General features: G+C 37.2%; 6 protein-coding genes across 7 annotated transcripts; 3 read left to right on the top strand and 3 right to left on the bottom strand.

Moving 5' to 3' along the window:
• Nucleotides 1-1,113: 1,113 nt before the first annotated feature.
• On the top strand, nt 1,114-4,102 carry LOC111437598 (protein transport protein Sec61 subunit alpha-like). Its single transcript, XM_023075639.1, has 7 exons — nt 1,114-1,227; nt 1,483-1,856; nt 2,419-2,646; nt 2,746-3,100; nt 3,185-3,312; nt 3,397-3,532; nt 3,674-4,102. Exons 2-7 carry the CDS (start codon nt 1,513-1,515, stop codon nt 3,911-3,913), a joined length of 1,431 nt encoding a protein of 476 aa, XP_022931407.1. The 5' UTR covers nt 1,114-1,227; nt 1,483-1,512; the 3' UTR covers nt 3,914-4,102.
• Nucleotides 4,103-5,096: 994 nt separating this feature from the next.
• Nucleotides 5,097-6,072, bottom strand: LOC111437603. The gene is made up of 2 exons (XM_023075645.1): nt 5,656-6,072; nt 5,097-5,196 (listed from the first exon to the last, which is right to left on the bottom strand). The coding sequence occupies exons 1-2, from the start codon at nt 5,968-5,970 to the stop codon at nt 5,179-5,181; spliced, it is 333 nt and encodes a 110-aa protein (XP_022931413.1). The 5' UTR covers nt 5,971-6,072; the 3' UTR covers nt 5,097-5,178.
• A 772-nt stretch (nt 6,073-6,844) lies between these two features.
• LOC111437652 (ras-related protein Rab11D-like) lies at nt 6,845-9,620 on the top strand. The gene is made up of 2 exons (XM_023075721.1): nt 6,845-7,179; nt 8,755-9,620. Exons 1-2 carry the CDS (start codon nt 6,959-6,961, stop codon nt 9,185-9,187), a joined length of 654 nt encoding a protein of 217 aa, XP_022931489.1. The 5' UTR covers nt 6,845-6,958; the 3' UTR covers nt 9,188-9,620.
• A 1,154-nt stretch (nt 9,621-10,774) lies between these two features.
• On the top strand, nt 10,775-16,761 carry LOC111437622 (anaphase-promoting complex subunit 6-like). Its single transcript, XM_023075673.1, has 16 exons — nt 10,775-11,163; nt 11,628-11,762; nt 11,882-11,955; nt 12,087-12,126; nt 12,378-12,423; nt 12,683-12,762; nt 12,930-13,111; nt 13,235-13,360; nt 13,572-13,646; nt 13,772-13,897; nt 14,143-14,212; nt 14,752-14,834; nt 15,050-15,163; nt 15,396-15,495; nt 15,596-15,631; nt 16,472-16,761. Exons 1-16 carry the CDS (start codon nt 10,912-10,914, stop codon nt 16,592-16,594), a joined length of 1,662 nt encoding a protein of 553 aa, XP_022931441.1. The 5' UTR covers nt 10,775-10,911; the 3' UTR covers nt 16,595-16,761.
• A 248-nt stretch (nt 16,762-17,009) lies between these two features.
• LOC111437625 (pathogen-related protein-like) lies at nt 17,010-24,533 on the bottom strand. 2 transcript variants are annotated; one of them, XM_023075679.1, is made up of 5 exons: nt 24,407-24,533; nt 18,071-18,150; nt 17,858-17,994; nt 17,487-17,781; nt 17,010-17,333 (listed from the first exon to the last, which is right to left on the bottom strand). In XM_023075679.1, exons 1-5 carry the CDS (start codon nt 24,525-24,527, stop codon nt 17,181-17,183), a joined length of 786 nt encoding a protein of 261 aa, XP_022931447.1. In that variant the 5' UTR covers nt 24,528-24,533; the 3' UTR covers nt 17,010-17,180. The 2 variants fall into 2 exon arrangements, with proteins under 2 accessions (XP_022931447.1, XP_022931448.1); XM_023075680.1 differs by lacking the exon at nt 24,407-24,533 and having other exon boundaries at nt 18,071-18,247.
• LOC111437647 (pathogen-related protein-like) lies at nt 22,219-24,386 on the bottom strand. The gene is made up of 3 exons (XM_023075715.1): nt 24,350-24,386; nt 22,991-23,286; nt 22,219-22,543 (listed from the first exon to the last, which is right to left on the bottom strand). Exons 1-3 carry the CDS (start codon nt 24,384-24,386, stop codon nt 22,409-22,411), a joined length of 468 nt encoding a protein of 155 aa, XP_022931483.1. The 3' UTR covers nt 22,219-22,408.
• Nucleotides 24,534-25,160: the final 627 nt, after the last annotated feature.

Below are 25,160 nucleotides of genomic sequence, written 5' to 3'. Positions count from 1 at the left end.
AGGTAATTGACAACTTATATTAAATAAAAAATGGTTTGGTTGTACATATAATTTAATATTAGTTTAGAAAAATTTAATTAAGATTTACCATTTAATAATATATATTTTTAAAAAATATCTTTCGAAGAGTTAATTTTAAAATTAAAAATATATGTATAGTTGAACACCCATAATTAACTAATTTTAAATTAGGAATATATTAAATATTTAAAAAAAGTTTATAGCTTTTTTTTTTTTAATGCAAAGTTAAAACATTATGGATAAAGTTATAAATTAAACCGTTTCAGGGCGAGGGAGTTGGATGCGGCAGTTGGCTGTCACGCTTCCTTGAAGGTGAGTCGACCTTTTTATTTATACTCTTTTTTTTTCTTTATTTCTTCTTTTTTCAAATACTTTCAACCGTGAAATTATTTAATAATTTTTGGTGGTTAGAATATATATATTTTTAATAAATCTTAAAACTAGTCGATCAATAACTCAAATTTTTAAAAAAGATTAATATTATATTTTTTTTCCATTAATTATCTCGATTGATCAAAAAAGGGTCGTGAATATAATAATACATCGATCTTTAGCGATGTCTGAGTTCATTTTGAGTCGCTCGTGTTGGATGAAAGTCCCACCTCGGCTAATTTAGAGAATGATCGTGCATTTATAATCAAGAAATACTCTATCTATTGATATGAGGCATTTTGGAGAACCCAAAGCAAAGTAATGAGAGTTTATACTCAAAGTAGATAATATCATACCATTGTGGAGAGTCTCATGTTCATCTAATAGCTCGCAGCGATGATATCTGATCTCTAAGACATGGAAGCTAGAACGAGATGAAACCCAAAGCAAAGTATGAGAGTTTAAGCTCAAAATAGACAATATCATACCATTGTGCAGAGTCGTGTTCTAACGATATAGAAACCCGAAACAAAGCCATGAGAATTTTAAGTTCAAAGTAGACAGTATCATACCATTATGCCGAACCCGGGTCGAACATTGGGCCCAAACTGTGGGCTTATTGGGCCCAAACTGGGTCGAACATTGGGCCGAACCCGGCTTTAATGGGCTCGCCCCGTCTCCATCTCTGAACATTTCCAATTTTCCAATCCCGAACGGATTTCAAAGAAGGCGGCTGCCTTATAAGCTTCCCTTTTAATATCTTCATTTCATTCACAATTCAATCAATCCTTGCGATTTTCCGTCTTGTTTGACTCTTCTTCTAGCCGCGTCAGGGTTTGTTTCTGAATCTCTGCCATTTATTTCATCGAATTCTCTCGTTCCTGTGATTATTCTTATCGATTGCAATTTCTAGATCTCTATCGGCTTCTGCATGTTCCATGATTTGATTGCATATATCCGCGATTAGGGTTTTCTTGTTATATTGTGGAATCGGTAGAGATCTGGAATTATCTATCTGTGGCTTGTAGATCTGTTCAATGGAGATCTTTAGCGTTGAATTATTGACATTTTTTTCCATTTGTGATGCAGCGTTGTTGATAACAGGTTGGTTGAAGGAAGATGGGAGGTGGATTTAGAGTTCTTCATCTGGTTAGGCCGTTCCTTTCATTTCTCCCTGAGGTGCAGAGTGCCGATCGGAAAATTCCATTTAGAGAGAAGGTTATTTATACCGTCATCGCCCTCTTCATCTTCTTGGTATGCAGTCAGCTTCCTCTCTATGGTATTCACTCCACGACGGGCGCAGATCCGTTTTACTGGATGCGTGTGATTCTCGCTTCTAATCGTGGTACTGTCATGGAGCTTGGAATCACCCCGATTGTCACATCTGGGATGGTGATGCAACTCCTTGTCGGGTCCAAGATTATTGAAGTCGACAACAATGTCCGGGAAGACCGTGCTCTCTTGTAAGTTCCGATTTACCACGCTTCCTGATTTTTTGAGTCCTTAATGGAAAATTACTTAGTATGGTTGACAATCATGCATCCTTCTGTTGGATTCGGCGAAGATTATTCCCATAGATGTTCCATTTTCAGTCGTGCCCGGCATTAGTTTTTCTGTATTGTAAAAGAAATTTGTTTTCCAACATTTTTTAATCTACTTTTTACAAATGTTTTTTAAACATAGCCTGCATTAATTTCTCTGTTAGAAGATTTTTTTTTTTCAAAGCTTTAGTTTGTAGTTGAAGTTGGGTGCATGCTATATTTTGCTTTCTGTAAGTTATGTATTGGTGAACAATGATGACATGAAGCACTGTGGCTGCCTTTTTTGTTTGTTTAGTACGATGATATAATTATGTTGATTTGTTTTCTATTGTTTTCCTAAATGTCATTATTCTACAAACTTGTTATGAATGCATTTATCGTTCACATTGATATCATACTGCTAATTTGATTTCTTTTCTGATCGACATCATCTGAATTCTAATTTGACATGCATACATTTTTTCCAATTATTTTCCACCTTCAGAAATGGTGCACAGAAATTGTTGGGCATCCTGATAGCCGTTGGTGAGGCAGTTGCTTATGTTCTCTCGGGAATGTACGGTAGCGTTAGCCAACTTGGTGTGGGCAATGCTATTCTTATTATAGTTCAGCTCTGTTTTGCTGGTATTGTTGTCATATGCTTGGATGAGCTTCTCCAGAAGGGTTATGGTTTAGGATCTGGAATTTCCCTCTTCATAGCAACCAACATGTGGTAAGTTCTCTTTCCGTTCTGTGATCATTTCTCATCGAGTTTGTGTTTTCTGATCACATTGTCATTGATGGATTTTTCGTAACTGTCTGGATTTTGCAGTGAGAACATTATTTGGAAGGCTTTTAGTCCAACCACCATTAACAGTGGAAGAGGAGCTGAATTTGAAGGAGCAGTCATTGCGTTGTTCCATCTGCTGATTACCCGAACGGACAAAGTTCGGGCATTGCGGGAAGCATTCTATCGGCAGAACCTTCCCAACGTGACAAATCTGCTTGCTACAGTTCTGATCTTCTTAATTGTTGTTTACTTCCAAGGGTTCCGCGTGGTTCTGCCAGTGAGGTCCAAGAATTCCCGTGGGCAACAGGGTTCTTATCCAATTAAGCTCTTCTACACCTCCAACATGCCAATCATCCTTCACTCTGCTCTTGTTTCCAACCTTTACTTTATCTCTCAGGTATGTTGAATTTTGTCTTTCCATGAACAACTGCAATGCACTTAGCCAGTGCCTCTAACTGATTGCCTGGAATTGTGCTTGCAGTTGCTGTACAGGAAGTACAGTGGAAACTTCCTGGTGAATCTTCTGGGTATATGGAAGGAATCTGAATACTCAAATGGTCAATCTGTCCCTGTTGGTGGTCTTGCTTATTACATCACCCCACCATCAAGGTGATATTCTTAGTTCCAAAAAAGGAAAAAGTACTCTATAATGCCTATGTTCTTTTTTGTAATATGTGGCGTTTCTTCTTGCAGCTTAGCCGATATGGCTGCCAATCCCTTCCATGCTTTGTTCTATCTTGTCTTCATGTTATCAGCTTGTGCACTCTTCTCAAAAACTTGGATTGAAGTTTCTGGATCCTCTGCCAAAGATGTGGCTAAGCAGCTGAAGGTATGACTTACCCGATCCTGAACGAAGATAAAATTACGCCCCTTCCAGCTTTTCAAATGAAAAGTCTGTCCATTGTAGTAGTTCATCATTTGGGGTAACATTCAATAGTGATTCTTGATAATGCTTTGTTTTGATTTGCAGGAACAACAAATGGTTATGCCTGGACACCGTGAATCTAACTTACAGAAGGAGTTGAACCGTTACATACCGACAGCTGCAGCATTCGGAGGAATGTGCATTGGTGCACTGACTGTGCTGGCTGATTTCATGGGAGCAATCGGTTCTGGAACTGGAATTTTACTTGCAGTCACAATCATTTATCAGTACTTCGAGACCTTCGAGAAGGAGAAAGTCAGCGAACTGGGTCTGTTCGGTTTCTAAACCTTTTCGCTCAGTTTAATTTATACTTCGATGGTGCCAAAGAGCTCCCTCTCAATTTTGGTGCCTAGGGATTTTCTTAAGTCTTATGTTAACTCATCTTAGGTATCATCACTTTAGCTTTCTTTCACTGTAAGAGCACATAATATCATCTTGAGACTCTGAATCTCCACGCCTTCTCTTTTATGCGTCGTCTTCGATGTTCATTTTTTCGCTTCCACAAAACCATAGATTTAACAGATAAAGTCAGGTTTATATGTTAGCTAGGTTATTGTCCCAAGGCGTGGTAGCTGAAACGTCGTTCGTCGGTCAGGTTAGGAGAGCAAGCTACCGTGTTTATAGCTTTTCGAGTTCAAATTTTCAATTTGTAACAACATTGGATGCCTTTTCTTCCTTTGAGAGGACTTACGTTGAACTGCAAACATGTTATCTTTTAACTGCATTTCTTTGCCATTTTCTCGTTCATACTCGGTTATCTAAAAGAAATATATTGGAATTTTAGCTCCACGATATGAATCACAGTTAGGTGGAAGCATGGGAAGGTTCTTATTATGAAATCTAATAAACCTTGCCCGAATGGGCGTGTAACAATTTGGGAATCGAATTCAAGGACATCAGAGAGCACAAAAGTAAAAAGAAAAAAAAAAGTAAGCCTAATCTAGCTACTCACCAACAGCACTAGTGAACATTTTATGTATGAATATGTATGAGGAACGAAAAGGAGTACAAATTGAAAGGAATCTAATCCAAGCTTACAATAGACAAAAGGAGGATTATAATCAGAAGAAAAAGCAAAAAGCAGTGCATGGTGTAGGTAGGTGGCTGTTCCGAATGTGCTTTAGCTTAACCAAAAAGCAAAGGCAGATATTCTGGCCTTACCTGCCCAGACAATTGCAGAGTTTTCTGAATCTCCCTTTCGTTCTTCTGCTTTAAACATCCCCCCCTTGCAGTTGCAACAGTACTGAGCATGTCTGAGATCGAAGGACAACTGTATATACCAAATTCAAATTCTGCGGTGCCAAAATGAGAAGCCAAAGAATGTGAATATTCTTCATGTTTTCCATATTTTTGACAAATGGAAGTAAAATTATAAGATTCGTGAATTTTGATTTCTTCTTTTTCGTTCTTCAATCGTAAGAATACAATTAACAGAAACTCAAAAGAGAAACCTAATTTCTCTTGTTTCTTCATTTTTTCCTGAATCATTTTGAATCGCGGATCATAATGGGAGAGAATTGCTCAAAAGTTGTAAGGTGGAATCAATGATTCTAAGAACACAACAATCCCTGCAATAAACACCAGAAAATTGCCAATTAGAATCAAACAACAATAACGAGATAACTTCCACATTCATATGCATATAACCACAACGGATATATAGAAGTAAGCTCATACACTTTTGAAGTTCGTATTTGTAGACTGAAAATGAAAATCATGCTTATAATCAATAAGTAGACAATAGCGGTTTATGTACGATTCTAATTCTTTACTTCGACAATTATGAGTAAGTAAATATAGTTTTTCTGTTTCCTTTTCTCTTCGATTTCTCGTTCGCTTGAATAAAAACTCTCTGCGAATACGTTTGTTTCAAGTTTCAAGCATAAAACGCAATGATTTCACGATTTCTCAAACAATCCTGAATCTACTGCAGGTTCTTTCACATTAGAGCGAATCGATTTCGAAAACAATAAAACGAAACAGAGCAGTCACTACGTAAATCACAATGAGATCGTGAGAGCACTTACTCCGAAACAAGTTATAAGTTTCCTCCATGCCTTCTTCGCATTCTCAAGCTTCGAGAGAACCTCATAACCAGAGCAAACATCAGCCGGCGAATCCAGAAACACTCGCCGCGGAATCGGCGGAGACCACAAACTACTCTGTTCGTAATCGAAGTCGAATTTCGAGGCATCGAAGAACTTGCCGAGAAGGCGATCCGACGCCAATTTAGACACGAGTTGAACGCTCAGACTCTTCGGAGTAGCGCAATCAAGAAATGAAGAAGAAGAAGAAGAAGAAGAAGAAGAAGAAGAAGAAGAAGAATCGGCAGAGGTTGGCATCGGAGAGATGATGGAGAAGAGAAACTTCTCGACGAAGAAGAAGAAGTGTTGCAGCGTACGAAGGTATCGTGGAGCGCGTTTAGATTGATTGAAGACGTTGGGGGAAAATGTAAAATAGAATATTTAAAGGGGTCAAAATGTGATTTGTTTAAATATTTGGAGACCGTTATGAAACAGTTATTATAGTCCAAAGAATGTTAATTTGGCGTGATTTGGAAGTAAACTAGAAAAATAAATAAATAAATTTTAATAAATTTTTTTATAAATTGATATATCTCCTTCGCATTTACACGTAATCTCAGTTCATTCATGCTTCAATCTGTTTGAGAATCGTACTACATGCTTCATTTATCTGTTCGAGAATCTTACTGTTATATTAAATTATCACTCCATCATCAAATTAATGTCAAGAATTAAACTCTACTTAATATCCGTCCCATTTAACATATGACCTCATTTCTGTTCTGTTTAGTCTCATCTCGGATGTGACGCCACTGTTCTATTCGAGAAATGCGTTAAACTAGGTTGTCACAGTTAAATTATTGTTGGGAATTGAAGTCTTATTGTCCCTTTTTTTTTTCTATTTAGGTGTTAAGGTTGTTGCTTATTTACTTGTTGTTAGCCATAAAATTTATTTTTTTAAATTGATTTTCGAACGTTTTTTAAAACTTGGGTTGTTTATGTTTTCTAGAATATTCTACGAGGAATAGGGTCGGAGGGTTGAACATATGTCGCTCGGGTCAACCGTGACTCAAAATCTAGTGGACTAACCAATAATCTCCCAATCAAACCAATAATTAAAGAATGGAGCGTGCAGGTCCAGAATAAGCAAACGTGGACCTTCCTTCACAACTTCCCTTTCTTTTATTGATTTCACGCACTTCCTCCCACTTGATTTTGCATTTCATTGATTCTCTCTCTCTCGCTCTCTCTCTGGTTCGATTCTTCTTCTTCTTCCTCGTAAAGTTTGAAGTAAATCGAAGCAACAATGGCGGGTTACAGAGCTGATGATGATTACGACTACCTTTTTAAGGTGGTTCTGATTGGGGATTCCGGCGTCGGCAAGTCCAATTTGCTGTCCAGATTTACTAAGAACGAGTTCAACCTCGAGTCCAAATCCACCATTGGTGTAGAGTTCGCCACCAGGACTTTGAACGTCGATAGTAAAGTTATTAAAGCTCAGATTTGGGACACTGCTGGCCAAGAAAGGTTTTGTTTCTTCTCTCATCTTGATTTATCTTCGTTTCTTGCAATCTCCTTGGTTTTCCTTCCTTTGATTTCCGTCTGAGTTGTTTCTTCGCGTTTTGGATTATTGTTGCTGCTTACTGTTTTCTGTGTTGGTTGAGTGTTCTGGTTTCCGAGTTTGGTTAATTAGCGTGTTCTGGTTCGCCGAGCGGGTTGTAATAACCTAGATCTGTTTGATGGGAGGTGTTTTCTTATCAATCTTGTGTTCTTATAGTTCAATCGAGTGTTTTAATGCTCTCGAAGTTGGTTCTGATGTCTTCTTACTGCGATATGTTAAGGCTTTGTTCTTCAACTTTCATGGTTGGAAGGGTAACAACGCTGGTTGATGATGGTTAAAAAAGCTTAGATTCAGAAGGCACTGAAGAATTCATTGATTAGATGTTAGTGAAGTAGTTGGGATTCGGAATTGTCTGAGCGGACTCTTGTTGAGGAAGATTATGGCTTCTGTTTCGCAGATCGTGTGCTCCTCTGAGCCATTTCATTTTCAAATATCTTATAATTTGAATTAGCAACAGAAAGTTTTGATTCTTCCAATTATTCTTTCCCCTGTCTCCCGAGAAAGTATAAAGGTATCTGGCTTCCTTCTACAGGAATTCGTCTCCTGTTTTCCATGGGGGATATATTGAAATTCTCTTTCATGCATTGTAGCTCCTCAACCTTTTGATTTGTTTCTCAAAATATCTCCGGGAGGAAAAAAAAAAAAAAAATTATTTCAATGAAATTTCTATTCTGGGTTAGCAGGGTTATTGAACACAATAATGCCATTGATTTCCTATTTTAAGAGAAGCTCAAACTGACGCTATAATGACTTAGAAGTAGTTTAGAGTCTCTTTCTAACAAGAGAAACTATGCCATCTGGGGATCTCGTTGTATGTGGAACATTTGTGTAACAATTCAAGCCCACCTCTAGTAGACATTATTCACTTTAGTAACGTATCGCCCTCAGCCTCATAGTTTCAAAATGTGTCTGCTAGGGAGAGTTTTCCACAGGGAATGCTTCGTTCCCTCTCCAACTGATGGGATCTTGAGCTGTTACATTTTTCTCATAGTTTCTTGGGCTTACTATTCTCACTCGAACTCAATGACACCATGGTACAACCTATAGAACAGATCTTGTTCTAGTAAGGTCGTCGCTCCTAGTCACTTTGTTATGAACTTTTATTGGTTTTGTCTAATTAGCCCAAGCTCTCATAAAAACTGAAGCTTCTATGATGGATTGCCTAGAAGATATAAAGGTGCCACTGCCCCCTTCCACAAAATAAGCATCTGACAAAGGAAATGAAATGATCTGCAATTCTTGATGTGTTTTCTAACTCTCGATTAACTATGATTTTACCATTTGTTTTTGTTATACCTTTAATGATGCTCATGAATGTTGATTAGTAGATCGCAAAATTCTTTTCTAATAGTTAAGAAGATGGCTTCATCGTTCATCAATAAGAGTCTGGTAGACTGATTGTGCGATCTAGTTTACAATCTCTCAAGTTTTCTTTAAATTGAATGAGCTGTTCAGATCTTACATGGGTTCTATGTCTATAGGTACCGTGCCATCACCAGTGCCTACTACCGTGGAGCAGTTGGTGCACTCCTCGTATACGATGTCACTCGTCATGCGACATTCGAGAACGTCGACCGGTGGCTAAAAGAATTGAAGAACCACACAGATTCCAACATCGTTGTGATGCTTGTTGGAAACAAATCCGATCTTCGCCACCTTGTTGCTGTTCCAACTGAAGATGGAAAGTCGTACGCCGAGAAGGAATCACTGTATTTCATAGAAACCTCTGCACTAGAAGCAGTCAATGTCGAGAAAGCATTCGCTGAGGTCCTAACTCAGATCTATCACATTGTAAGCAAGAAGGCGGTCGAAGGCGGAGAAAATGGCTCTGCTGCCTCTGTCCCTGCCCAGGGGGAGAAAATAAACATCAAAGACGAATCGGGTTTAACCAGAATCAAATGTTGCTCGAGCTAACTTCGGTAATCTGCCTAGATGATTTTCGATTTCATGTAATGTAATATATTCTTTCCTTGAAGATGGTTATGAAGAAAAAGGAAGATATATATATATCCCCAAGACGTTCAATCTTGCTGCATTACAGAAAGAGGAGTACCTTAGCTAGCCACATGATTGGTTCGTGGTTGCTGTTGTGTCATTATTAGCATCTTGGTTTCAAGTTTCTATGGAAAATGTCCACCATTTTAGCCTCTACTACTACCCCTTTGATCTGTATAAGCATTCATGGATGTCCTATGATGATAATGATGTTGATGAACCCTCATATTCATTCATATGTTGTTTAAGTCAGTTATGATGGCTCTTTGAGCTGTGAACTTCATATTTGTAACAGTTATATTACTTTTTAGCCTTCCTATTTTTGGAAAAAATTATCATTTTGGTCCCTTTACTCTGATTTTTATCCTATTTTTGTTATTATACTGTCAAATATTTTAAATTTAATCTCATTACTCTTCATAGATGTTAGATCTTAAATTTAGTTGTTGCTACTAGTTTTTTGCGGTTTTTCTAAAAAATTAGTATGTATTTGATAGGAATCACGACTCACCCCTCGAACAAAGTACACTATAAGCCTCCTCGTAGGCTTGTGGAGCTCTCGAACAGCTTCTCCTTAATCGACATGGCTTTGATACTATGTTAGGAATCACGACTCTCCACAATGGTATGATATTGTCCACTTTGAGCATAAGCTCTCATAGCTCCTCTCGAACAAAGTACACTATAAGCCTCCCTGGAGGCTTATGGAGCTCTCGAACAGCTTTCCCCTCAATCGACATGCTCTGATACTATGTTAGGAATCACGACTCTTCACAATTGTATGATATTGTCCACTTTGACCATAAGCTCTCATAGTTTTGCTTTGGGCTTCCCCAAAATGCCTCATTATACTATGGAATCATGACATTATTCCTCCCTTTGAGCATAAGTGCAGTTTAGGACAGGGCTCTGATACTATGTTAGGAATCACGAATCTCCACAATGGTATGATATTGTCTACTTTGAGTATAAGCTCTCATGGCTTTGCTTTGTGCTTCCTAGAAGGTCTGATTCAAATACAGATAGTATTATTCACTTATAAAACTCATTATCTTCCACTAAATTAACCAACGTGGGACTCACTCTTAGTAATCCTCAACAGTATTAAATTTACTTTATCATATTATGTATGATTGGGACCAATTCAATCACGTTTTCATTCATTTGGAATACACAATTATTATTATGTAATTAACTTTTATATAAATTAATTTTAAATAACTAAATTTGAATAATTGAAAGTATACTAAGTAGAATGTAATTCAAAATTTATTTATAAGATAAAAGATTGAATTAGAAATAAAATAATTTAATATAACATTACTAATTTTTAAATCTCATTCAAAAGGTGAGATGTAAAATAAACATAAAATAATTAATTTTGTTATTATTATTATTTAGAAATTGTCATAAATTTTGTATTTTTTTTTAATAATAAACTTGTGAATTGAAGTTCAGAGCCCATTATAAGCCCAACCAGAAACCACATGCGCATAAACACAGACACACACGGCCTCCCGCCCAATTTTGTTCTCTTCAATTTTCCCTCTCGATTTCAGACCGTCGAAACCCCATCGGAGGAACTCGGCGTTTCGATTCTCTACTGTTCGACAAATCTCACTTCTTCTGAGCTATCAAAATCCATGGTAATGAGGGAGGAAGAAATCGAGAAGCTCCGAGGCGTAGTAAGGGACTGCGTGAGCAAGCATCTCTACTCATCCGCCATTTTCTTCGCTGACAAAGTTGCCGCTTTCACTGAGGACCCTGCCGACGTTTACATGCAGGCGCAGGCCCTCTTTCTTGGCCGCCATTTTCGTCGTGCGTTTCACCTCCTTAATGCCTCCAAGATCGTCCTCCGCGATCCGCGGTTTCGCTACCTTGCTGCTAAGTGTCTTGTAAGCTTACTTGGAACTTGACTGTTTATCTGTGTTTTTTTTTTCTCTGTTGATTTTAGACCTCCTGTTTTTTTTCGTATGGATTTTGATTTGATGTGTTAGGGGTTTTTCGTGTGAATTCTGTTTATGATGTTGTGGGTCTCTGAATGGAATTGGATCAGTTGTTTGCAGTAGGAAAATTTGATTACCGGAAATTCAGTTTCTTCAGAGATTTGAAACGCAGGATAAGACATTTTGGGCATGTAGTCAGATTGTGAGATCCCACATCGGTTGGGGGAGAATGAAACACCCTTTGTAAGGGTGTGAAAATCTCTCTCTAGTAGATTTGTTTTAAAAAACCTTGAGGGGAAGCTCGAAGAGAAAAATCTAAAGAGAACAATATCTACTAGCGGTGTTCTTGGGTTGTTACACAGATCTTATGTTTTTAATAAATGTCATTCGTTTTTAAATCTTTGATTGACCAGGAGGAATTGAAGGAGTGGGACCAATGCCTCATGATGCTTGGTGATGCCAAAGTGGACGAGCATGGCAATGTTCTTGATAATAAGGATCACAGTGGCATGTACCTCGACAAAGATTCCGAGGATCGTGAGATTAATGTACTGTTATGTTACATCATATCAACTTATTTTAAAAGAACACCCTCGATTTAAGACTTTCAGGATGGTTAGATCATTAGTTTCACAATGGGATTCTCTGTTTTCCTACCTTGTAACAGATAGCCGCAGCTACATGCTTTTTAAGAGGCAAGGCATATGAAGCTCTAGAAAATCGCACTCAGGCTCGACTTTGGTGAGTTTATGAACGCATTTTTACCTCCATGAGCGTCTTAACCAGAACCTACAGAGTGATTAAAACTGTGAAACTTCAAATTAGTGAATGATGTCATTTATTTATTATGATTTTTTGAAAATGGTGTTTAGGTATAAAGCTGCTATCAAAGCTGACCCTCTATGTTATGAGGTAAATATGTTTCTTTGCCGAACTTTGGTATTTCTGAACCTATTCCGCTTAGCGTACTGTTACCATTCTTGTATGTCGTAGTTTAAGAAGCTGTTAATTAATGCGTTGGCCTTTTACAAAGATCAGGCAACAAAATCTCTCCTTCCTTTTTTGGTGTAGCCATTAATTTGTAAGAGAAACGTAACTTTTTTTATTCATGTTTTGGTTTCTTTCTTTTAATAGATACCATTTTTATGTCCATTTTGGTCCAGGCTTTGGAGTGCCTAATAGAAAGTCACATGCTGACTTGTGATGAAGGTAAACCTCGATACTACGCATTTAACGTTTTAAAAAGCTATTGAGGTTTATGCCCTGTGGCAATATTCTAACGTTTAGCCTCGAGACTTGCGTCTTCGTTGAACCATAAGAGGCTTACACCTTGTGAACTTTTTGATACTTATATGTATTCTGTCAATTGTTCATTGATGAAATATTTGACTTATCATTTTTTTTTCAATCTCGCCCGTCTTTCGTTAGGACTATTAGTAATCTACTTTCATATGATGTGAAATTTCAGAATCAAGTCTACTTTTATCATTGCAATTTGGTCCCGAAGATGGATGGCTATCATCATTTTATGCATGCTTAATAAAGAAGGTAAGAAGGATGCAACTTATTTTTCTTCTATTACGAGTAATGAATTCCGAACAATTTTATACTATACTCATTTTAATTGCTAGGAGGCTCTCTTTTTTTTACTTCCAACATTTTTCCCTTGTGTGCTTGTAAAATTCTCACTATTTGTTTCTTTTTTTGTTCTCCAGTATGATAAAGAAAATATTATTGAAGCGAGATTTAAAGAACTTGAAAGGGAAAGTTGTAATTCTGAAAGTTACGATCCATCATTTACGCGTACTTTAAAAACTAACACCGATCTTTTAGCTTGCAAAGCTGAATACTACCATCAATGTGGTGAATATCAGAAATGCTTTCAACTTACCTCTGTGTAAGTCTATAACTGTCTAGGAAACTCGATCAATATATTCCTATAGATTCGTTAGAACTATCCTTTCTTTTTTTCCTACCTGGGTTTTTATTTATTTATTTGTTTTCCCCCTTCCATTTACAGTCTCCTTGAAAAAGATCCATTCCATTTGAAAAGTACACTGGTACATTTAGCGGCTGCGATGGAGCTTGGACATTCGAATGAACTTTATCTAATGGCGTGCAACCTGGTCAAGGACTATCCTCAAAAGTGAGTGTTTTGTGAAGCTGAACTTTATATTTTTCAGTTGTTGAAAAATTCAAAATATCTTATTTGAAGTAAATATTTCATGGAAAAGTAAAGGATTTTGCTTTCCTTGGATGAAGCATGATTTGATAAGTTAGGGATCACACCCATAATATTGTTAGATTTGGACTTCCCTTTGCTATTTGTTCATCACTTATTTTGGATATCCTTTCAGGGCTTTGTCATGGTTTGCTGTCGGTTGCTATTACTACTGTATCAAAAAGTATGATCAATCGCGTCGCTATTTCAGGTGAATGTGAATGTGACTGTTGCTGTCGGTTGTTATTACTACTGTACCATTTCTCATGTGTTACCTTGCAAACCTAGTTCGATACTAACACTTTTCTGATATCTATTATTTATCGTATTCTACAGCAAAGCCACAAGTCTGGATGGAACATTTGCACCTGCTTGGATAGGTTATGGTAACGCTTATGCTGCTCAAGAAGAGGGGGATCAAGCCATGTCTGCCTATCGCACTGGTGCTCGATTGTTTCCTGGGTAATTAATTTTTTAATTCTAAAGTTATTTTATGTTTTGTTTTTAAAATTTTGTAGCAAAAGGTGTGAAATTATTTAGGTTATTAAGCAATACCTTTATTATCTGTTTAGTTTTTTAAATGATAAATGATGGAAATTTTGATTTTTGTCATTTTGTAAAAATTGTGTGTAGTTGTTCATTTGTAAGTTCTCTTATTTCATGAAATTCCCTTCTACAGGTTGAATCTTGATATTCTTTTATTCCAGGTGTCATTTACCAACATTGTACATTGGTATGGAATATATGCGAACTCACAGCTTCAAGCTTGCTGAGCAGGTATTACCTAAACCTCATGCCATCATTGACAAACCTGGCACGCATATTTCTTTCTTATTCTCAATTCCTTATGTATTTTCACAACCTTTAGGCCCCATATTATATGATGGCAGAATCCTGAGAATATAAAATTATTTAAGATTTTAATTATTTGTTCATATCTGCGAGATCCCATGTCGATTAGAGAGAGGAGCGAGTGTCATGACGTTGGGCCCTGAAGGGGGGTGGATTGTGAGATCCCACATCGATTGGAGAGAGGAACAAAACATTTTTTATAAGAGTGTGGAAACCTCTTCCTAGCAGACGCGTTTTAAAAACCTTGAACGGAAGCCCGAAAGGAAAAACCCAAAGAGGACAATATCTTCTAGCGGTAGCTTGGGCTGTTACATAATCTCATTCATGTCTTGTATCTGTCGGTTCTTGGTTGCTCTCTTTAGTCTAACCTACATTTTCTTACTGATAAAAAAATATCGAATAGTCTTCTTATTCATTTGTTGTCTCTCAAAATGTTAAGATCTGAATGGTCTTTTCTTGTTCAGTTTTTTGTGCAGGCAAAGACAATTTGTTCATCAGATCCTCTTGTTTACAATGAGCTTGGAGTTGTTGCTTATGACATGAAAGAGTATCTATATTTTTCTCTCTTGATTCTCTTTAAATCTTGATTTTTCACTCAATAATTTTGTTTGAAGGTCTGCTTCCTTGCTCAGATAGTGGTTCATTTTTATGTATATTGAGATTACGTACAAAACAAGATCATAGAACTTTGCTGTTGTCTTAATTTCTACTCTTTGATGGTTTCATCTTAATTGTTGATGTAAGTGACTATTTTATCCTTAGGTACAATAAAGCAGCATGGTGGTTTGAGAAAACTCTGGCCTGTATCCCATCTCCTTTGAGTGAAATGTGGGAGCCTACTGTGGTTAATCTCGCACATTCGTACCGAAAACTAAAGTATGGTGGTAGAATTCATTTAAAAAACTGTCACTGGTTTAATTTTTTCATTTGAGATGTTTTTTTCAGATGATTTTCCTATATTTCTATGAAAGGTTTTGCTGAATAAATGTTGAATACCTTATTTTTCTGTGAATTATATTTTGTACATAAGTTATGGAACATGTTTATATCAGTGCACTTATTACCGGCTTCATCCAAATTTGGTTGACACTATATGTTTTTGTGCCAGGATGTACCGTGAAGCAATCATGTACTATGAGAAGGCACTTGCCTTGTCAACGAGAAGCCTTAGCACTTATGCTGGTCTTGCATATACTTATCACTTGCAGGTACTTGAATATTTCAAACACTTGGAGTATCTGGTTTACGCATTTCTATATTTGTGTCTAAGGTTCTTAAAATAAAATTCTATTTGTCCTTGTTTTGCAGGATCATTTTACTGCAGCCATTACATATTACCATAAGGTAAGTTGGTTTTAGTTTTGTGACTATTATGTATGCATTCTTTTTGTAACAAACAAAACAAAGCCCACTGCTAGCAGATATTGTACTCTTTGGGCTTTCCCTTTCGGGTAACCCTTAAGGTTTTTAAAACGCGTCTACTAATGAGAGGTTTGTACACCCTTATAAAGAATGTTTCGTTCCCCTCTCCAACTAACGTGGGATCTCACAATTCACTCCCCTTTCGTGGCCCAACGTCCTCGCTGACATTCGATTTCGTTCTCCTCTCTAACCAATGTGGGATCTCACAATCCACCCGGCCCTTCGGGGCCTAGTGTCCTCCTTGGCACACCGTTCGGTGTCCACCCCCATTTGGAGCCCAGTGAAGACGCTGGCACACCGTCTGGTGCCTGGCTCTGATTCCATTTGTAACAGCTCAAGTTCACTCCACTGTTAGGCAGATATTGTCCTATTTGGGCTTTCCTTTTCGGGCTTCTCCTCAAGGTTTCTAAAACGCGTCTATTGGGGAGATGTTTCCACATTTTTATAAAGAATGTTTCGTCCCCCTCTCCAACCGATGTAGTATCTCACATTTACCTTACAAATTTGACTTATTTGTTGTAATGGATTTTTTATTTTTTCTTTTTGACAATTATATGAGTCATAAGAGACCATTGAGATATTAATCTGTTGGGGACGTCAGAATTATGAAATCAGATGTAGTATCTCTAGCATGATGTAGTCTGATGGTATTGCCATTTTCATGCAATGAAAGGAAGTTAATACTGAGAATTTGTGCATAATATTTGATTTGAGGCTTCATGGATCTGATTTTTCCGTAATATGTTATTGTTTGTGAATCAGGCTTTGTGGCTGAAACCAGACGATCAGTTCTGCACGGAAATGTTAAGTTTAGCTCTTATGGACGAATGCCAAAATGGGATGGACCCAAAGGCAGACCTTCGGCGAAGTGAGGTCTTTGTTTAACTGTGGTTTACTCCAATCTTTTTTTACATCACAATTACGATTGTATAATAATTTTTAAAGTTTGTGCATTAGGGCAGATGTAGCTTATATAATCATTAATTTAATTCTTGTACCAAACAATCCAAATTATACTGTGATTTATTAGAGGAAGTCCATGATTTATTAGAGTTTCCATGTTTCTTCCTTGCGAATATGATATCATTTGTCACAATTGCACTTTTGCTGCAGTAGAACAACAATTGTGTGATGATTGTTCTAATCAAACTATGTGAAATTCAGACTTTGCTGACAATATTGATGTATTCTCGAGCCTTGAGTTGTACACTCCTTTTGTGGTATGTCTATTTTGCTGAGACGGGTATTTGGCATACAAATATTACATGCATAAATAATGGTAGCATTTCACATGATTACGGTCGAAATGAGCATAACTCAACATCTTATTATCGTTCATATTTAGTATGCACCAGAAAGGATACAATTAACAAACATAGAACTACAAACCCACAGGTGAGCTACAAAGTTCTTTATTCTCCATATATATATATCTTATTTCAGACAAACATTTTTTTTTGTGTTTGTGGAATTAGTTCTGGAGATTGGAGAATGGGCAACCAGAGGGAGATGAATCAACAGCTTTTGATTCAGAAGCAGTTTTTTTGCCCTTCAAAAGACCTCCAAATAGCTCTGCTGGATCAAAGAAGAAATGAGCTTCTTCAACCTTCATTGATGAATCTACCTGCACAAATATCATTAGATTCATTGGTACACAATTTTTGTAAATCCTCAAAATATCATGGGATTTAGGACATCAAAAGTTTGATTTGGATTAGTCGACGAGAGCACAAACTGACCCGAACATTCATAAACCAGCACGAAATCTCGACTTTACCTTGAGAGTTCCCATAGCATAGAATTCGATCATTTCACCAGTAGGGGAATGGGTTTTGTAGGGACCTTCAAAGAATCCCCAATGCCTAAACTTGTAGGCAATCAAAGGAGGAGGTGAATAAACCTCAAGAAGTTCCCATGCAAACCCTCTTGGAAAACATGTCTTGAAGTCATTATAAGTTGATTCAAATGTCTCCTCCTTTGCTTTGAAATAATGGAATTCCTCAGGTAGAGAGTTCTTCAGGAATACATTGAAGACTCCAAGCTTCCCTGCTTCTTCACCTGAGACTCCCTCTCTTCCTGCACTGCCGGAGAGATGAAATTAGTTAATTGATTACAATCATAACGAAGAACACTAAGAACACTAAGAACTTTCCATTGACAAAAACGTGGAATTTCTGAGGGTTTATGATCTTGAAATCTTGTGGTCTAGTCTTGTTAGCAAGCTCCACTTGCAATGATTTTACAGTATTCTGCACTGTTTCTTCAAGAGACCCTTTTGGCCACACCTACCCGACAAACAAAACAAATTAAGAACACAGAGATGATGTTGGATCTGGCAGAGAAAAAATGAAAAAACAGAACCTTTGTTCTTCCATCTTCAAACAGCTTGTTAACAGCTTCATAATTTGGTGGCTTTCCCATCCTCCATTCAACTGTAGGACCCTCCAAATGTAACCAAACTCTGTACTTATCAGGACCCATAATGGCTTCATCAGTGCTCTTCTTAATGGATTCCATTTCCTTCAACCAAACTTGAAGCTGTGATGATGAACTGAGTAGCCAAGTTATGAGGCCTTTTATAGGACTGCTTCATGTCCATGTATTCTATCCAATCAACTTCTCTTTCTCTTTCTTCTCTCACACTCGAGCTGGATGGAAGTTCGTAGAATATCTCTGGAAATTCTTAATTTGGTGGAATCTCTAAAGTCGAACTAATCTTGAAAATAGGATAGAATGTCGGCTAAAGCTAACCATGTAAGTGGCTTTACTATCGGCTCAGTCGGAAGACTTACCTTATATATGACGAAACGTGTCTAGTGACCCTTGCATGTGTCATTTATGATTTATGTACTATGGCGATATGATGATGAGATGACTTAATATGATGATATTTCTGATGGTGTTAATATAACACATGCGGAAGCAATTTGGATCTTAGGCACTTTTAGAACATCAATTATTGTAAATTACTAGCATGTTCATAAGTATTAAAACTTAATGAGTTTAAATACTAACCTTTTGTAGTACAAACTCCTTTTGCCTCACGAACCGGTTTCGAACCACCACTAGTGTCTTCTCCACTATCCTCCGGCCTTAGAACGGGATTGTGGAATCCGGTGAGTGACTAAACTTGGGAGGGATTTTGTATATGTGAAAGAGAGTGTTCGTGAGAAGTTTTTCTCAAAGTTTTTCATCAAGATGAAGAATCCCCTCCAAATATCATGATCACTCTATGTAAAGAGTCAAGTTGAGATCACCAAATTTTGACACTTAAAATTCCACTCAAATGTTTGGGATTATGCGGCAAGCATGCATGTTTGAGTTAACCAAATTTTGACACTCAAAATTCCACTCAAACTTGTGGGGTTTATTTGGCCAAGTTTGGTTAAACCAAATTTTGACACCTCAAAATTCCACTAACATGGACTTTTCCATTAGATGAAAGTCAACATTTTGACTTTCTTCATTTTAATTCAACAATTAATTTGAATAATAAATTTCAAATTAAAGTAATTAATTAAACTATTTAATTAATATTTAATATTAATTTAAATGCCAATCCCAATCAATTCCGACACATAATTGATTAAGATATTTAAATTTTATTTAAATATCTCAGATTCTCTCTTTTCGTTTAATTCGTAAATAAAACAAAATTGCGGTTAAATATATCGTATATATGTAACGCATATTCCCTAATTTGAATTTGAACACTTCGAACTCACTCGTCACACTGTTCTATGGTTTAGTCCGATATGAGCTAGCAGAGGGACCTAATGGACCTATAGATCATGGGCTCCAACGATCCAAGATTAACCGATTAAACTCATTAACCTGGTTAACCAACATTCGTTAACTACTAGGACACTCCACTATAGCCTAGTAGTTGCACTCCCCTCACTATAGATATATTTCTGTCCATCTGATATAACCATGATTAGTAAGTCGATCCTTCACAGGTTGTTCGTAACTAGAGCTGGGTCAATTTACCGTTTTACCCCTGAAGTTACTTCTTGTTCCTTATGTCTCACTGATCCTCTAATGAACAATTGGTTTGTGGTCCAACTAGTAAACCGAATCCCTCTCAGGCCAATGAGAGGGTGGGGCCCCTTGTTCAAGACCTGGAGTCAGTGCTTAAGGGAACTACCTTTCTTCTATCCCTAAAAGTGGGTAGGAGTGAATTCCGTCTTGCACCCCACGTCCCCAGCCATTCACCCAGTCTTACCCCTGAAATGGGAGGCCTGTTGAGTCGGCGAACTAGAGCCACTCTCACCCATGCAAATCTAAGGATAATTCCAAATAAACAGGAGTTCATGGTTAGCTCAGGATTAAAACCGAGTTACCTAGGTTATCAAATGAAAAGAAAATCAGTCTCAACAGTAAACGACTTTATAAAGTGAGAGTGATTTTCTTCATGGTCCGATCTTATGCAATACTCATTGCATAGGACGCCCCCACTCACATGTCTCCACATGCGCAATTTAGTGATCACATTGTTTATATCATATACAAAAGTGGGCCGCATCCATAGTGTCCCAGAATAAGGTACTCAGCTTTATCCTTATACTATAGATCATTTTGACTATATACTTGAACTTGATCCACTCTTATGTCTCTACATATAGTTCAAGTAATCATACTATAGCCAGAGTGTTCTTAGTTTATTGGATTATGATTAATGATCGTAAAGTTCACTTTATTCAATAACAATTTTTACTGAATAAACATCAATAATAACTTTATTGAAAATAGAATATATCTTTGTTTACAAACTATGAGTTTTAGGACATAAAACCCAACAATTTCATACTAAGATGATGTGCATGTACTAAATGTCATGATGCATATGACGAGTTTTCTAAGGCACAACCCAAATGGATGTTAATGATGATGAGCGTATGAAGGTCAATGCATGCACGTTATCTAGGGTAATGTGTAAGTGATGCATATGGTTGTGTCATAAGAATGATTTAAAGATGAAAACTATAGGGATCTTATACATTACGATGATGATGATCATCATGCGTCGCATGATACTCAGGGTTTTGCTTACCTCTGGATGTTCGATTACGGACAATTAGCCCAACTATGATGGGTCCAGGAGGTGCAAACCGCTTGGGGGCTCACGCTTGCATGTGTGAGACGTGTGTAGGGAAGTACTACATATCCAATTTTGTTCGGACTGAAGACCACCTCTATGATGGTTTTAACGATAATCATGAGTTGTATGTGTTTGCATCCCTTGAACCTAATAGTGTTTGCATTCCTCGACTCTAATAGTGGGGTCACTTACTGGGTATTTCTTAAAATACTCAAGCCGTGTACTAATTCTATTTTAGTAAGACACCCCTGTACGGGGTGACTGCATAGAGAATAAAGATCATAACACATACAAAACATAGTTGTGTTTAAATTCTTAGACCATAGAGTACTATATAGGAAGTTGTTACTTTGTTTTATTTAATATTTTGTCAAATTTTTTTTAGTACTCTTAGATAATTTGATATAATGATAAATTAAATCAAATTAAACCAATTATTTATTAGCCTACTCCTACTCCAAGAATTAAATAAAACTATTAATTAATTAATTAATAGTGCATATGAGTTAAGTTTATCTAATTAAATAATTTAGTAGAAATATGTATGTGTATATATATATATATATGTATAGATATATATGTATGCATGTATAGATATATATGTATGCATGTATATATATATATATATGTATGATGTATATATATCTTCTCCCTCCCAAAAGTTATATAGTGTGAGTAGTTGTTGTTACTCTCTTGCTTGCATATATGTCTCTTTCAAAATCCCTCTTTCAAAAATCTCTCTCTGTCATCGTATTCTAAAACCTTTTTCTTAAACTGAGACCAGAGGCTCGAGCATACGTCGCTTAGTCATAGACAACGTAAGAACGAATTGGCTTAGTTCACTTGTCGTTGGAAAGTAAGTACCGCACAATCGCAAGTCCGCTATCATCAAGAGTGCGATTGTGACAAGTGGTATTATATTTTATATTTTATATATATATATATATATATATATATATATATATATATACATGTACATACACATATACATGTACGTTTTTGCAACTCATCTCAATCACCTTTTCAATAACGATTCTCTTTCAAAATCAAAGAAGTAACAACTGTGAATTTCTCACAAAGAAATCATCTTCTCGATCACATAGAAAAATTTAACGAGAGATGAAAATTGGGATGGAGAAGCTACCTACCGTTCTTCGCTTTGCCCGGTAACACTTCTAGATACGAGGTGCATACCTTCCCTCTCTCGTAACTCAAAACATTCTTCCTTTCTTTTTAAAATGTTTTTTTTTTTTATTGTATCAGAGCAAGACATCGAGCAATGTGCTAATAAGGATGCTGACCCCAAGTAGGGTAGATTGTAAGATCCCACGTCGGTTGGAGAATGTAACGAACCATTCCTTATAAGAATGTAAAGACCGTTCCAACTTAATATCATATACAAACCTAATATCATATACAAACCGCACTTATTATCATTCATATTTAATAGACACCAACATAAACGATACAACGAACAAGCATAACAACAACACGTAAGAACTACAAACAAACAAGATTAGAACTAATGGACAGTGGTGGGAATGTCGGAGACACACATTTTTATTCATTTCAGATCAACTTTTGTTGTGTTTGTGGAACTACTTCAGCTGATCAAAGAGTGGACAGGCCGAGGCAGACGAATCACCTGTTTTTTTGCCCTTCAAAAGACCACCAAATAGCTCAGCTGGATCAAAGAACACATGACCTTCTTCAGCCTTCCATGATGAATCTACCTGTCCAAATAAATAACATTTCGATTAGTTGACGAGAACACAAACTAATCCGACCCCGACCATTTATAAGCGCAACATTAAATATGTATAGAGATACGTTTGTGTGTTAAAGATATTTAGTATTGAACTATAGTTTGCCATATATATCATATTTAATCTTTTATTATAGGCAAATATCTGGATATCTTTCCATTTATTACTCTTCCCATATACTTGTAATATACTTGATTATAAACAAAGAACTTTCACACCATTCAGGTGGGGTGGTTTTGACAAATTTTCTCAGTGTAACAGTCTAAGCTCATTGCTAGCACCTATTGTCTGTTTTGGCTCTTACGTATCATCGTTAGTCTCACGATTTTAAAACACGTCTATTAGGGAAAGGTTTCCACACGCTTATAAGAAATGTTTTTGATAAGAAAGGTGGGTATTGAATCTCAACGTTACCTTGAGAATTCCCATGCCGAAGAATTCGACCATTTCGCCGGTTGGGGAATGGGATTTGTAAGGACCTTCAAAGAAACCCCAATGCCTAAATTTGTAGGCAATCAAAGGAGGAGGTGAATAAACCTCTATGACTTCCCATGCAAACCCTCTTGGAAAACATGTCTTGAAGTCATTATGAGTTGATTCAGATGTCTCTTCTTGTGGTTTGAAGTATTGGAATTCCTCTGGTAGAGGATTCTTCAGAAATGAGTTGAATCTTCCAAGCTTCAATGCTTCTTCATATGAGACTGTTCTTCCTGTAATTAATTAATTCATCTTTTAATGCTTAATTTAGAGTAATAGTTGGATCGAGTTAGGTTAGTTACATGTAATGTAATTAAGGGTGTTTATGAATCGAGTTAGGTTAGTTTTGTGATACGTTAGACCCAACTTAGTAGATTGAAAGATAAGAACTCTCTACAAATTTGCTAAATGATCAATTTGGATGGAAATTGTGAGATCCCACGTCGGTTGAAGAGTAGAACGAACCAATTTCTTATAAGGGTGTGGAAACATCTTTCTTGTATGGACTTAGGATGTTACAAATGTTATCAGAGCAAGTCAAATACTGGGCGGTGTGCGAACAAGGATGTTGAGCCCTAAAGTAGGATGGACTCCAGGCGGTGTGCCAGCAAGGACGCTGGCCCTGAAGTGGGGTGGACTCAATGTGAATTTTGAGATACCCAAAGAGGGCAATATTGTAAATTTGAGCTGTTACAAATGGTATTAGAGTCAGCCAGATACTGAGCGGTGTGCCACACAAGGACGCTAAGCCCTGAAGTGGGATGAACTCCAGGCGATGTGCCAGCGAGGACGTTGGCCCTGAAATGGGGTGGACTCCAAGTGAATTTTGAGATCCCACACCGGTTGGAGAGGGGAATAAAACATTTTTTACAAGGGGCACGGAAACCTCTCTCTAACAGACTCCTTTTAAAGGGTGGCCATCGGGCAGTGTGTCAGCAAGGACAAAACATTCACTATACTTTAGTAGACGCGTTTTAAAAATTTTGAGGGAAAGTTCGAAAGGAAAACCCGAAAAAAGACAATATCTGCTAGTGAACATATTTAGTAGAAAAATGTTACCATTGATAGAAGCTATGAAATTGTGAGTGAAGGTTTATGCTCTTGAAATCTTGTGGTGTAGTCTTGTAAGCGAACTCCATTTGCAATGATTTGACAATATTCTGCACTTGTTCTTCCACAGTTCCTTTTGGCCACACCTATGAAGAACACAACAAATGAAGCAACACAACAAATGAAGCAACACAACAAATGAAGCAACACAAATGATATTAGATCTGGTAAACAACAAGAAACTACCTTTGTTCACCGCTTCATAATTTGGTGGCTTTCCCATCCTCCATTCAACTGTTGGACCCTCCAAATGCAACGAAGCTCTGTACTTATCGCCACCCATAATGCCTTCCTCACACCTCATCTTATGCTGTGGTGATGAACTGAGTAGCAAACTCATGGGGCCTTTCATAGGACTCATCATCTCTCTCTCTCTTCCATGTTTTCGAATATAATTTCTTACGCAGAACGGAACCTTCCTTGTAAGGGTGTAGAAACCTCTCACTAGTAGACGCGTTTTAAAATCATGATGCCGACGACGACAAGTAACGGGCAAAAGTAGATAATATCTACTAGTGGTGGGTTTGAACTGTTTACAAAAATTGAGATCCCACGTCAGTTGGGGAAGAGAATGAAGCATTCTTCCCCCTAGCAGGCGTTTGAAAAACCTTGAGGGAAACCCGAAAATGAAAGCCTAAAGAAGAGAACATGTTATTGATAGAAACTGTGATGTCCCAAGTTGGCTGTGGAGGAGAACAAACTACCATTTATAAGGGTGTGGAAGCCTTCCCCTACCAGACACGTTTTAAAGTCTCGAGGGGAAGCTCGAAAGGGAAAGCTCAAAGAACACAATATCTACTAGCGGTGGATCTGGGCCGTTACATTTGAGATCCCATGTCAGTTGAGGAAGAGAATGGACCGGACCGTTCTTTATAAGGGTGTGGAAACCTCTCCTAGCAGATGCATTTGAAAAACCTTGAGAGATACCCGAAAGGAAGGAAAAGTCTGCAAGAGAGATACCCGAAAGGAAAAGCCTAAAGAGGATAAATCTGCAAGT

This window comes from Cucurbita moschata, unplaced genomic scaffold (assembly GCF_002738365.1).
Source record: "Cucurbita moschata cultivar Rifu unplaced genomic scaffold, Cmos_1.0 Cmo_Scf00064, whole genome shotgun sequence".
Taxonomy (NCBI): Eukaryota; Viridiplantae; Streptophyta; class Magnoliopsida; order Cucurbitales; family Cucurbitaceae; genus Cucurbita; species Cucurbita moschata.
This window is presented reverse-complemented; position numbering and strand designations above follow the sequence as displayed.